We start from the raw sequence: 11,303 nt of genomic DNA on the forward strand, positions 1-11,303 counted from the left end.
ACTGTAATTCAACATAGGCACACAGATGTCACAATCAGCCGATACACTTTTCAGAGAAAGGCACATTCGTCCTTCTCCCCATTTACGTGAACGCAGCTCACTTCCTTCATTCAATGCTGTGTTTTCTCATTCGCTTTATTGCTTGTATATTTTTTTAGTTATATTAAATGTATGTTTTGTTTCTATTTCCAAGCAAATCCATTCAATTGTATGCATCGCCTTGTTTTTCGTCTGCATATTTCATTAGGATTCATTTGCTTGTCTTTCTTTGAGCAATTTCCACCATTTCCATGAAGGTAGAATCCTGTGGAAAGCTACAAATCTACTGCATAAGTAGTTTGCATTATTGCCCGGAGCAACTGCTCACAAGAGGGTGTAGAGATGTTCAAATTAAACCAGTGGGAATAATGCCTGGGGTTGGAGAGTGACAGAAGAACACCAACAAGCCTGTCAGACACCTGCAAACACAGGTGTCCCTGTTTAGGATTAGCATTCTTAATTCTTTTGTTGTTGGCTGAACTCATTGGGTTAATTATGACATGATAGCTTTATGATGATTGTAACCATCAGCAGGAGATCCCCCAGAAAGGGCAACAAGCAGATCTTTGCTCACTTATGTGTTTGTAACATCGGGTGATGCTGTCTTTAAGGACCATGGGAAGATTTTAGAGAAAACACTGTCTTCCTTCTGCCAAAGGTCTCTCTGGAAACAGAAAGGATGTTTTGTTTTTTTAAGGTATATTAGGAATACCAAAAAGTGTTTCATTCAGCCAAAGCTGCTCCTGTCTCCTTGTGTTCCGTCCAGTTCTACTCCCGGTTCATCCATTTTTTTCCCCGGCAAGTGCACATAGCCAGGAGCAGCGTGGAGCCCAAGCAGACACAGCAGAGCTCCTACCCTGGCGCTCCTCCTCTCCTCCTGAGCCTGTCCGAACTGGCCAACAGTCCTGTGGGCAGCGGCCTTTATTTATTTATTTTAACATTTTATTTTTAAATGCAGAGGACTTTTTTCCATGCCCCTCGATCTATGTACAATCCTTGCTGTGTTGGAGTTCATTTTTCTGCAGCCTCTATGATATTCTCTCGCTGTAGAGTAGCTCCAACAGCACAAGTACGGGCTGTGTTTTGTATTCTGTTACACAAAGAATACAAGGCCCCAAAATGTTATCTGTCGGGCTCACAGCAGCTGAGATATGAGACGCAGATCCAAATGGGAATAACAGCATGAGAGGGGGCAATAATACAAGTGTGAATTCCGCATGGATCCATGTGACCCTGCTCTACTCCTGGGTGTTTGGTTTATTACTCTGTGATTAATGTCTGATTGCCAGCTCGTGCACCTCGGGTAAAGACTGATCAAAAAGTGGTCCCCTCTGCCCCCACGCACAAGTAAACAAGTATGATCTGAGGTTAACTGAATTTCACCCAGAGATCTCTTTAAAATAAATTGCAGCTGCCCAGAGTTTGTTTTAATTTGAGCCACAGGAGGCCACTTGCTGTAAATTAATGGCCAGCAGTAGTGTAAATCTCAAGGTTGGTCATGCATGGCCTTGATGGCAGAAAAGAAGCACAGCTCGTCTGATCCCCAGGGAGCCTCCCATTACCTTCATGTCCAGTCTGTTTATCTTGCTGGTGATCTCCTAAAGGCTTGGTCAACATGCAATTTGTGAGAAAACCGTTTTGCATGTTGAAGTGGCTAAAAAGACTCTTGCTGAATAGAGCTGCCTCATTATAAAGGCAGGAACACGCTTTTCTACATTAATGAGAATGCTTTCAATTTCATCATTCATCACTGCGTCTGTGCTGGCAATTACTGAAAAGCAGTGTGCATAATGAGGACTGATTAATTAATTTAGACCAAACAAGAGGGGTTGGCTCCTTGCTAATTAATATAGAGCATGGCTTGAGCAAGAGATGGAGACAAGAGGTTACAGCTGATATCCACACCTGTAGCATACGCAAGCTGCATCATTAGCAGGTGGGCTTTATCATTCAGAAGTTAAATTAAACATATTTTACATGTTAATGTAGGGTGGGAGACTTCACCAGTTTTAACGCTCTATAGCCAAGTATACCAGGTTTATAGAGCCCTCTTGTGGACATCTAGAGTGTTACATTGCAATCTTGCCAGTGATTTTTAAAGATTAATGGTATATATTTTACACTATTGCAGGCAAGGTTTCTTTGCAATAAAACAGGTAGCCCTCTATAACCCTGCCATCCCATCATAAGGACGACTGAATAGGATTATATAAATGCATTCCTTTCAGAGATTCGCCAGCTTTTTGAAACCCCTGTGAAACCCATTATGGTGAATATGGATTGAAAAAGGAAACCTGTCAAAGAAACCATGAAAGGATGCAGGTTGTTTGACATTTGGATGCAGTGACTGCCAGGTTGTACACAAAAGGCGTCTGGAGAGCGTCGCCATGGTGTGCCGTGTATGTCTGCACCGAAGGCAATGGAGGCTTGGTCGTCTCCCCGGGTCGTCAGGATTCAGGGAACAATTCAAGCAAAGATGAACAGGAGCGTTGGCATCAGTGGCAAAACAAGGTCATCATCTGCTTTGAATGAGGCTGTCAGGGGAGGCGTTTCTAGAAAAAGGAGAGGGACCTTGTCTGTATGTGAATGTGGCACAGCAGGAGGTGCGTCCCCTTCCCCAGTGGAGCCTCTGGTGTCTGAAGTGGATCTAGCTCAGTCAGGACCTATTGGGGGGAGTGTGGAGGGGGTGGTGGGGGGGTGGAAGGTGGAACTACTCAGAAAATTAGACACTGGTGCCATGGCTCAATCTGGATAAATAGATAGATAAACTGAGTTGCTGCATTGCCTTTTGCCAACCAATGCATTTACCAAACTGTGTGTGTGTGTGTGTGTGTGTTTGTGTTTTAGTGCATTACCACATTTCACACATGCAAGAAGTGTTTTGAGTTTTCAGAAATAGCAACTGCCGTTGCCATTCCCGCCCCATCCTGCACAGCTTCTGATTGTTCCTGAACACGGAAGTGTAAATTATACTCATCGCTGTCCGCCTAAGCAGCCCGAGCACGTCGCCACCACATTTCCCTCCCATTCACACAGCTGGGATCCATCATCTCTGCCCATCAGGAGGAGCTGAAATTTTCTTTCGCCTAAATTTCGGCACCGGCACGCTGCACGCACCCAGAGTGGAATTCAGTCACCCTCATCGTGCTGTTGTCTCTAAATTGAGCTTTACTGGGGACATTCGCATCTGGGTGCAGCATCTGTGGTGCACAGTCGAGAATAAGACACCGAAACTCCATTTCTTGTAGACCCAATCTGTGACCATATTGAGAGCAGTTGTGCTTTTCTTTGTTTTTTTATTGGTGTAAACTGAACCAAGTAATCCTCAAGTATCACTGTATAGTTCTTCTGATTGCTGAGGTGCAGTAGGTGAGCTATAAAAGCTTTTTTTCCCAAGTGGTGCATACTGTTATTATGTAAAGGTCTGCGGTAATGATGGGTATTAAACAGATTACCCCCACCCCCCGCTGATACTTTACCTGCTTATTATATCATGGAGCTGTAGCAGCCCGTTTTTTTCTGTTCCATAAACGGCAAACGCACGTGTGAGCATAATCAGGACATTTTCAAATGGGAACAAAAACTTCTCTTTAGAGCTTACTAACCCTGCGCAGCTCTAATGCAGATCAGTTCAGAGTCACGTGGTTTAAAAGAGTTCTTCACTCTAGACTCCACATTGGCAAGAATGACCTGCTGACCTTCTACGACGGGGATGACCTGACGGGGAACATCCTGGGTCAGTACAGCGGCACACGGTCACGCTTCAAGCTCTACACCTCCATGGCTGACGTCACCATCCAGTTTCAGTCGGACCCGGCGACGAACATCTACGGCTACAACAACGGCTTTGTGGTTCACTTCTTCGGTGAGTCTCTGCCAACTTGTTAAACCTCTGGTAGAACACCCCCCCCCCCCCCCCCCCCCCCTCCCGCAAAACAGACTAGAATCCGTAGATGGGTAACAAGAGGAGAATAAAAAATATTACATCTCAACCCAACAGGATACCAATTAGTGGGAAAGTTTATTCTTGTCTGGTTGCGTCGATCTCTCGCTGCGCCTCTGTTTCCGTTATGGCTTATCCCAGGTGGATGGGATGTGCTAACAACAAACTCAGGAGCGGGGTAATAGGGTCTACATCACAGGGACCACATCAGCTGATTTCACCCAGTGCTTTGTGTTCGCGTCCGTGCGCGCAGCCGACTGATGCCGAGCCTCACGCTGCGCTGCCCCCAGCTAACATCACAAGCCCGTGTTTACATTCTCTTCTCCAAATTCTTCTACGGAGTTTACGCAGAGCAGACGGGTCTGCAGCTGGAGTCGCTCCCTGCTGAGGAAGCGTAATAGCGCTCCACCAGCAGACTCATCACGTTTCCTCTTGATGGCGTGTTAAAATAAACCATTCAAAGTTGTTGTTTTTTAAATGTAGCATGTTTTTTGTGTGTTTAATGTCCAACCTCTCTGACCGTCACAACATCTGAAGAGGTGCCCAGGAACGACACTTGCTCCGAGCTGCCCGAGATCACCAACGGATGGAAGAGCACCTCCCACCCCGACCTCATCCATGGCACCGTGGTCACCTACCAGTGCTACCCCGGATATCAGCTGACCGGCTCTGAGATCCTCATGTGCCAGTGGGATCTAACATGGAGTGGCGACGTACCAAGATGTGAAGAAGGTAATATAGGAGGGTCTGTAGGAGGACTCCATTTTAGTTAAAGCACTTTATGAAAGCTGGAACATTGTGAGGAGGGAGAGTTTTTTATGCAGTTTATTCATCGAGTCCAATCAAAAGCAGGAGAGGAAAGTGGTTATTTTTAAACATAAAATGCAGCATATGATTGTAGGGAACAAATATAACACCCGCTTGGATCCGAAACTGTGAAACTGCTGCTGAGCCACCGTAATTAACCATCATGCTGTCGCCTGAATCTGTGAGCCAAATGACTGCGGCCCAGTTGCATCATGGGCGGCGGCGCTTGTATCCAAGTGCGCGCGTGTGTGTAATATTTGTCATTTGTTTTGTGCCAGTTCTGACGTGTCAGGATCCTGGAACTGTGGCGCACAGTCACAGGATTCTCACAGGCAGCCGCTTCACCGTGGGCTCCACGGTGCAGTTTATCTGCAACAAAGGCTACGTGCTGTCTGGAAACAGCCTGCTGACCTGCTACAACAGAGACTCGGCCGCTCCGAAGTGGAGCGAGAGGCTCCCCAAGTGTGTCCGTAAGTCAACCGCGGCGTGAAATCACTGCAGTCACGAGGATGTTCGTAGATTTCGGCCACGCTCGGGTCGGTGACAGTGTTTGCGGCCCTTTCAGCTGAGAAGTACGAGCCGTGCAGGAACCCTGGCGCAGCCTCCACCAGCATGCAGAACTCCGAGAAGGCCTTTTACCAAGCAGGGGAGATGCTGACCTTCTCCTGTCACCCTGGATACGAGCTGCAGGGTGAGGCCACCATTTACTGTATCCCTGGGCACCCTTCACAGTGGAATAACACCCCCCCTGCCTGCAGAGGTGAGAGCACGTCCTAGCTACGCTTTCCACTTTAGATTTAGATTTTACCACTGACTCCACTATTATTCTTCCATTTCAGTTTCTTCCTCGCAGAAAGTGAGCGAGCGGAAGCTAGATGGTAAGACACGCCTGACAAATACTGCTCAAAAAAAGGAAGTACTCTTAACGGGCTGTGCATATTTCCGAGATATGTTTTCTGTGTTTTTCGTCTTGTAGTCCTTAATATGGATTACAGTTTGGAGGGAACTAATGCTGCGCTTGCCGTTTTGATTCCAACCGTGGTCATCTTGGTGGTTGTCTTGGGGATTTATGTCTACTTTGCAAAGTAAGTTTTCAGAATAAAATTGCAAGTTGCTATTTTGGAATCAAATACACCCTGATGGGATGTTCCCTGTTGCTCTGCTCCCTCTTCAGACTCCAGGGGAAGTCTATCAGAATACCATCATCCCTGCCACCGTATGACAACATGACGGAAGAATCCGCTTTTGACAATGAGAGCGGAGTAAGTACAGATGCCGTGAACATGCAAGACGTGGATTGTCATAACACCAGTGTGCTGTCCTGATCCCCTCCCATCTGGACGCCATCGTGTTGTCATCTCACTGTTAACCAGCAGAGGGCGCCACACCTTCCATCCCTGCATGAACCATGATTAAATGGCTGATGTTCCATCCTGGTGATGCTGTTCACAATAACATTAGCAAGGACCATTTCCCTCACTTCAGCATGTGGTTTGTCATTTTCTGTCCCCTTTGTGCCATTTGTAGAATGAAAAAAGCAGCATGTCTGACTGAGAGTCCTCGACATTGTGGAAATGTTGCGGAAATGTTTGTTTTTCTCTCCACGTCCCAATCTTTTGGATATGTATGTAGGTGTTTCTCATTTAATTCAAGCCGTCTGATATTTCAGGACAAATGAAAGGATTCCGAGGTGTCCATTTAGAGACCTTAAATCAAGAACTGCTCAAGCTTTGCCTTGGGACCCTCTCTGCACTGCTCAACTTTTCCTCCAACATTTGCTTCCCTCATGATTTCCTTCCACATTTCCCCCATAGGTGGATTCCTGTAAATACTTTCCACTTCCCACAGTCTGGTTTGTCAATCTGTGGATCACCATGGTGATATTTTTATAATGTAAAAAGCTGATGACCTTTGGTGATTGTATGTTTTTAAGTAATTAAAGGCCAGTGTAGGGAGCAAAACACTGTTATGATCAGTCATCTTCTGTTGGATACAAATCTCCATCCATGAAACAGTTTTTGCACATTTCTTTTTTTTCTTTTTGTCTGTAAGGTCTACAATTTGTAAATAAATTGCCTGTCTAATATGAGTGCCTCATGCCTGACTAGAGCCTGAGATATCATCTGTGAAAGTCACCAATATTTTCATCAAAGTGTTTCTTTTCCTGCAGTTTTATTTAAAGATACAAAAATTTGCTGCATTTTTACCTTTTTTTAAGATGACATGTCCCAAACACAGCAGAGTGGAGCTAGTCAGGACCATAATGAGATGAACAGTGATGAAATATGTGTTATTAGTTAATGTAACAGGCTCACTGGTGAGTATTCATGAAGTGGCTGCTGACAAATGTCAAACGATTCACTCTGAAAAAGTGATGCAAAAGCTCAAATGCTGGTCCTTCAGCCTGGACCACCCTGCTGAAACTGTGTATGAGGTTAAAGAAAATTCATTTGTGTTTGCTAACCTGCAGCAGCACCTAATGATACAAAAGCCCTCAGATAAGGACTTAAACACACTCATGTACACGCATACTGTAGTTTTGTGTTTTTAATTTTTGGCCCATATGTTACATTTGTAGATAAACCTTCTCATTTGTGCATCTTTAGAATTCTACCAACGATTTTCAGCATCAGAGATGATAAAGAGGCACCTTAAGTGTTGAATCAAATCATTCATATCAATCAACATCTATAATGATTCAATAAAATGCAGTTATATTAAAAGTATTGAAATTGTCTTATTATTCGCTTGTAATTGTTTTTCTAGTTTCTGCCAGATAAAGTGCACACTGTGCACTAAGATTAAGACACAGACTAAGGTTTTGTTTCTTTGAGATATAGTTATGCCCAGGTTTACCACTAGATGGCGACATATGAACAGGGAACCAATTGCCAAGTCTTTGTTGGAGTTTTACGCTGTTGTAGCTTAACACAAACTAGATTAATCAGTGAAGTATTCTTAAAATGTGATAAAGAGCGGGGAGAAACTGGACAACGTTTTAATTTTGGTAAATAATTTTAAAGCTCTGCAAATTAAAACCAATAAAAAAACGTATCAGTCAATTATTTACTTTGGCAAATATTTGCTGCAGAATTGTAAAAGTGTAAAACGTACATTTTAATGGCTGAGAGGTTTGTATGAAAAGAAGTATGAAATTTAAATATTTGCAGCTTCTGGGTCCACTGGGTTTGTTTCGCGTTACTGACAGCAGAGGGCAATATCGCGCCACAGGGGCCAACTAATGCTGCACAGTCTTCAACATTTCCCTTTAACTTCAACCATAGCACTGGTGTCTATCTGCGTGGTGAGGGGTTTACAGGCCAGATTGCTACTTGGTTAAAATAGAATGTGCCCTCACAACCCAGTGGAGACCAGGACATGGCAATTAACCCACTAATTTGGCAGATTATTGGACCTCCCTTTCTGTGTCAGCAGTCCCAGAGCATCCAGTACAGTAGCCATGGACCTGTGGGACGCACATTATGAGAGACAGTTTAATGTAATGGCCTGTACAGCAGGCAGATGGGAAACATTAATGGCGCTGTGTGAGTTAAACAGGCTCCACAAAAAATTGATTTACTAAAAGTCATCCCTCAGCCACAAAATACACTGCAAATTTGTAGTAACTCTACATTAATACATAAATGTGGTGAGAATCATGTGCTTAAGGCAGTGACACATAAATTATCAACTGAAAACACTTGATATATACAATATCAGCTTCTCACTACAGAAGAGATTAGTGAAAACATAAATCCTGTCTTATATCTTGCAAAGTTAAATCAGATTTAGAGAGGCTTTGCTGTTCAGCCCTTTGTTTATAAAGAGCTTTTTTGAGTTGTTCCTTTCTGAGATAAAGACATAAAGCTATTAAATCCTTATATCTAAGATGTGGCTAAAGAAAAAAAGAGAAAAACAAAAGAACCAATCTCACTACTGAAGACAGCAAGGACCAGTTTACAGGGTTTGACCTCGTGGTTCACACAAAACTACCAGATTCCTTTTTGATCGAATGCTAGCATAGTAGCCAGTAAGTGATGTACAGAAATCAAACATCTGGTTCATTCCAAATTTAACAACAAAAACAAGGCTGCTTTAGAGATCTTCTTTGCCAAAGACTCCTTACTGGCCAGGATAATCTGAAAAATGTATATCTAAAAACACAGAAAAGCTTAATACAACAAACAGAATGTTCTGGGGTGGTTTGCTGTTCAGTTTGTGTAAACCCTGAGCTGGTTCCTCTTACTGTGAAATGATGTAAAGCTAGCATAAAAATGGCACAACAATGGTTTTGGGAGAACAGTGGCTGAAGCCATCCTGAAGGGAGGAATAATGACAACAGGAGCCAACAACAGGCTGCAGAACAGCCAGGTAGAAGCAGACCTGACACAGCTGCTGCTCATCCTCTAGCAGGTTGTCATCTAATCAGAGCTGCTCTGGTCCTTGACTCCTCTTGTCCATGTCTGAGGACTCTCAGGGGGAAACAGAGCTGATGGCTGGGTTGCTAAAGGTGAGTGAGCGAGCGGCACAAAGGTTTAGATGGGAGTGAAATGCATCAGTGTGGCAGTCAGCTGCTGGTGGTTAAAAGAAAAAGGGATTCTTGAAGCAAACTTGGATTTGTCCTGTTAATGTGGCGTTAACCACTGCAATGTAGATATTATATGTTATTTAATATTATATAATATTTTTTCTGGTTCGAGAAAATGCATTTTATTTCACAAGTCTTTTGCTAATTAAGCAAAAGAAAATGGCCCTGTGCAGCCAGAGATCTGCTTCTGTACTGCTTTAAAATCTATTAAAAGCATCCCAAAGTACACGTGTTTGTGAAAGTGTTGTGTGCACGTGCTGGGACCTGTGCGAGCGCGTGCGCCTGAAAACCAGAGCGGTGTTGCATTATCAGAGCTGAACTGAGATAGGGGATGTTTTCCTTCCAGGATGCTGCGCGAGATGGAGATTGAAGGGTCTGAACAGGGAAGGGACAAAAGCGAAGAGAGCCAGAGGGCGGAGGGGAGTGGATGAGCCGCTGAGATGATAATGCAGCATGACACCTCTGAAATGAATCCCTGGTTACCATGGCGAGCAAGCGGGATGGGACAGTCTCTCAGGAGCCTCAAGTAAAGCCAGCTGTAAATGATGTTTGATTAGTATTTCGACGGCGTTCCAAACATGCTGCTGGTGAATCGTGCACTGGCAGCTCTGGTGGTGACCTTGCACCGGCACACCAGATATGGAGTTTTCCATACAGCGCCCAACTTTTGAATGCAGGGAATTACTAAGCTGGATCTGGGGGTGAGCCGATGTCCTTTCATTTATTTTCCAGTCACTTGAGGCATTTCTACGCATCATTAAAAGTCGAAATTCGATGCAAAAACAGAAAGAGATGTGTCATGATGCTGTGGTACAGACTGCAGAACTTTTGCAGCACAAATATATTTTTGTTGGGGTGGGGGGGGGTCTTTCTCCAAGTGAAATGTACAGAAGGATAAAAGTGAAAGCTGTTGTTTAGCTTAGTGCTTTTGTGGCAGACCGATTATTCTAAATGCAAACCGTTGCCATGGTTTCCCTGCTGCCCAAACAGAGAGTTTCTCTCCGCCGGTGCCTTTGCGCTGCCTCTCTTCCCCCTTGTCAGTCGGGCCGCTGATGGACTGCTTACCTAGCCAGAACTAATCACATCTGACTGCTATCTGTCACTGTCAATTACACACTGTGTGCTTCCTGCCCTCCTGCCGCAGCAGCGCAGTGACAAAGATCTCACCTCATCACCACAACAGAGCGCTCAGTTTGTTGTTTGTTGTTGAGGTGTGCAGCGGCATTAGCATTAAGTTCCCGTTGTAATACATATATATCCCCCTTTTCAGTGAAGGTCCTCTCCAGCGCGGAAAATGAAGAAATCAAAAGAATGTGCAGGTCAGGAAAGAGAAAAGAGAAATGACTCCGGCTTCATTAATGATGTCGTACTCTGTTTAATGCTCACCTGCATTGACTCTGTTCTCTTGAATGAAGCTGTGTTTGTGTCCAATTTTATCGATGCTGAACTCAATACTAATTAAGCTCAAGAAATATCAAGAGCGGTTCCTTACACCACCCAGATATTGCCCGTCGAGTCGGATTAAACTACAACAGCATTAAATCGGGGTGTAACTATGCAGTGATTCAATCAGAACGATATTAAATCTGATAAACAGATTTTTACGTCTTTATACATCACAAAATGGTCAGCGCGTCATCACAGAACACACCGCCAGCTTTAAGGTTAGTCCCTAAAACCCTAAAACAGTCCTCTACACTTGTGTGAGCCATCAAAATGATCCCACCGCGCTAATGTGGCCCTATTTTGCTCGTTGGGGATTTATTGACTCCACTTAACCCAATATTTTTGGACTGTGGGAGAGAACTGGACAACAGACCGGGACACGGGGGGGCATGCGAATGCCACACCGAAAGTCCCGAATCAGGGTCAAACCCAGAGCCTGTTGCTATGGTGGAATTGTGCTCTGCACTCAGAGTTCTGGGA

The 11,303-nt window shown here is 44.4% G+C and overlaps 1 protein-coding gene across 2 annotated transcripts in view; it reads left to right on the forward strand.

The window, feature by feature from the left end:
• The window catches only part of LOC130537441 (seizure protein 6 homolog), a 56,167-nt gene extending 48,652 nt beyond the window's left edge, over positions 1 to 7,515 (forward strand). The window contains exons 10-17 of one of the 2 annotated variants that reach the window (XM_057054277.1): positions 3,708 to 3,904; positions 4,520 to 4,714; positions 5,068 to 5,259; positions 5,355 to 5,549; positions 5,629 to 5,667; positions 5,766 to 5,874; positions 5,964 to 6,051; positions 6,459 to 7,515. In XM_057054277.1, coding sequence (XP_056910257.1) covers positions 3,708 to 3,904; positions 4,520 to 4,714; positions 5,068 to 5,259; positions 5,355 to 5,549; positions 5,629 to 5,667; positions 5,766 to 5,874; positions 5,964 to 6,051; positions 6,459 to 6,467 — 1,024 coding nt within the window. In that variant the 3' untranslated portion in view covers positions 6,468 to 7,515. The other variant, XM_057054276.1, reaches the window with a different exon arrangement.
• Positions 7,516 to 11,303: the final 3,788 nt, after the last annotated feature.

This window comes from Takifugu flavidus, chromosome 14 (assembly GCF_003711565.1).
Source record: "Takifugu flavidus isolate HTHZ2018 chromosome 14, ASM371156v2, whole genome shotgun sequence".
In the NCBI taxonomy this organism is placed as follows: domain Eukaryota; kingdom Metazoa; phylum Chordata; class Actinopteri; order Tetraodontiformes; family Tetraodontidae; genus Takifugu; species Takifugu flavidus.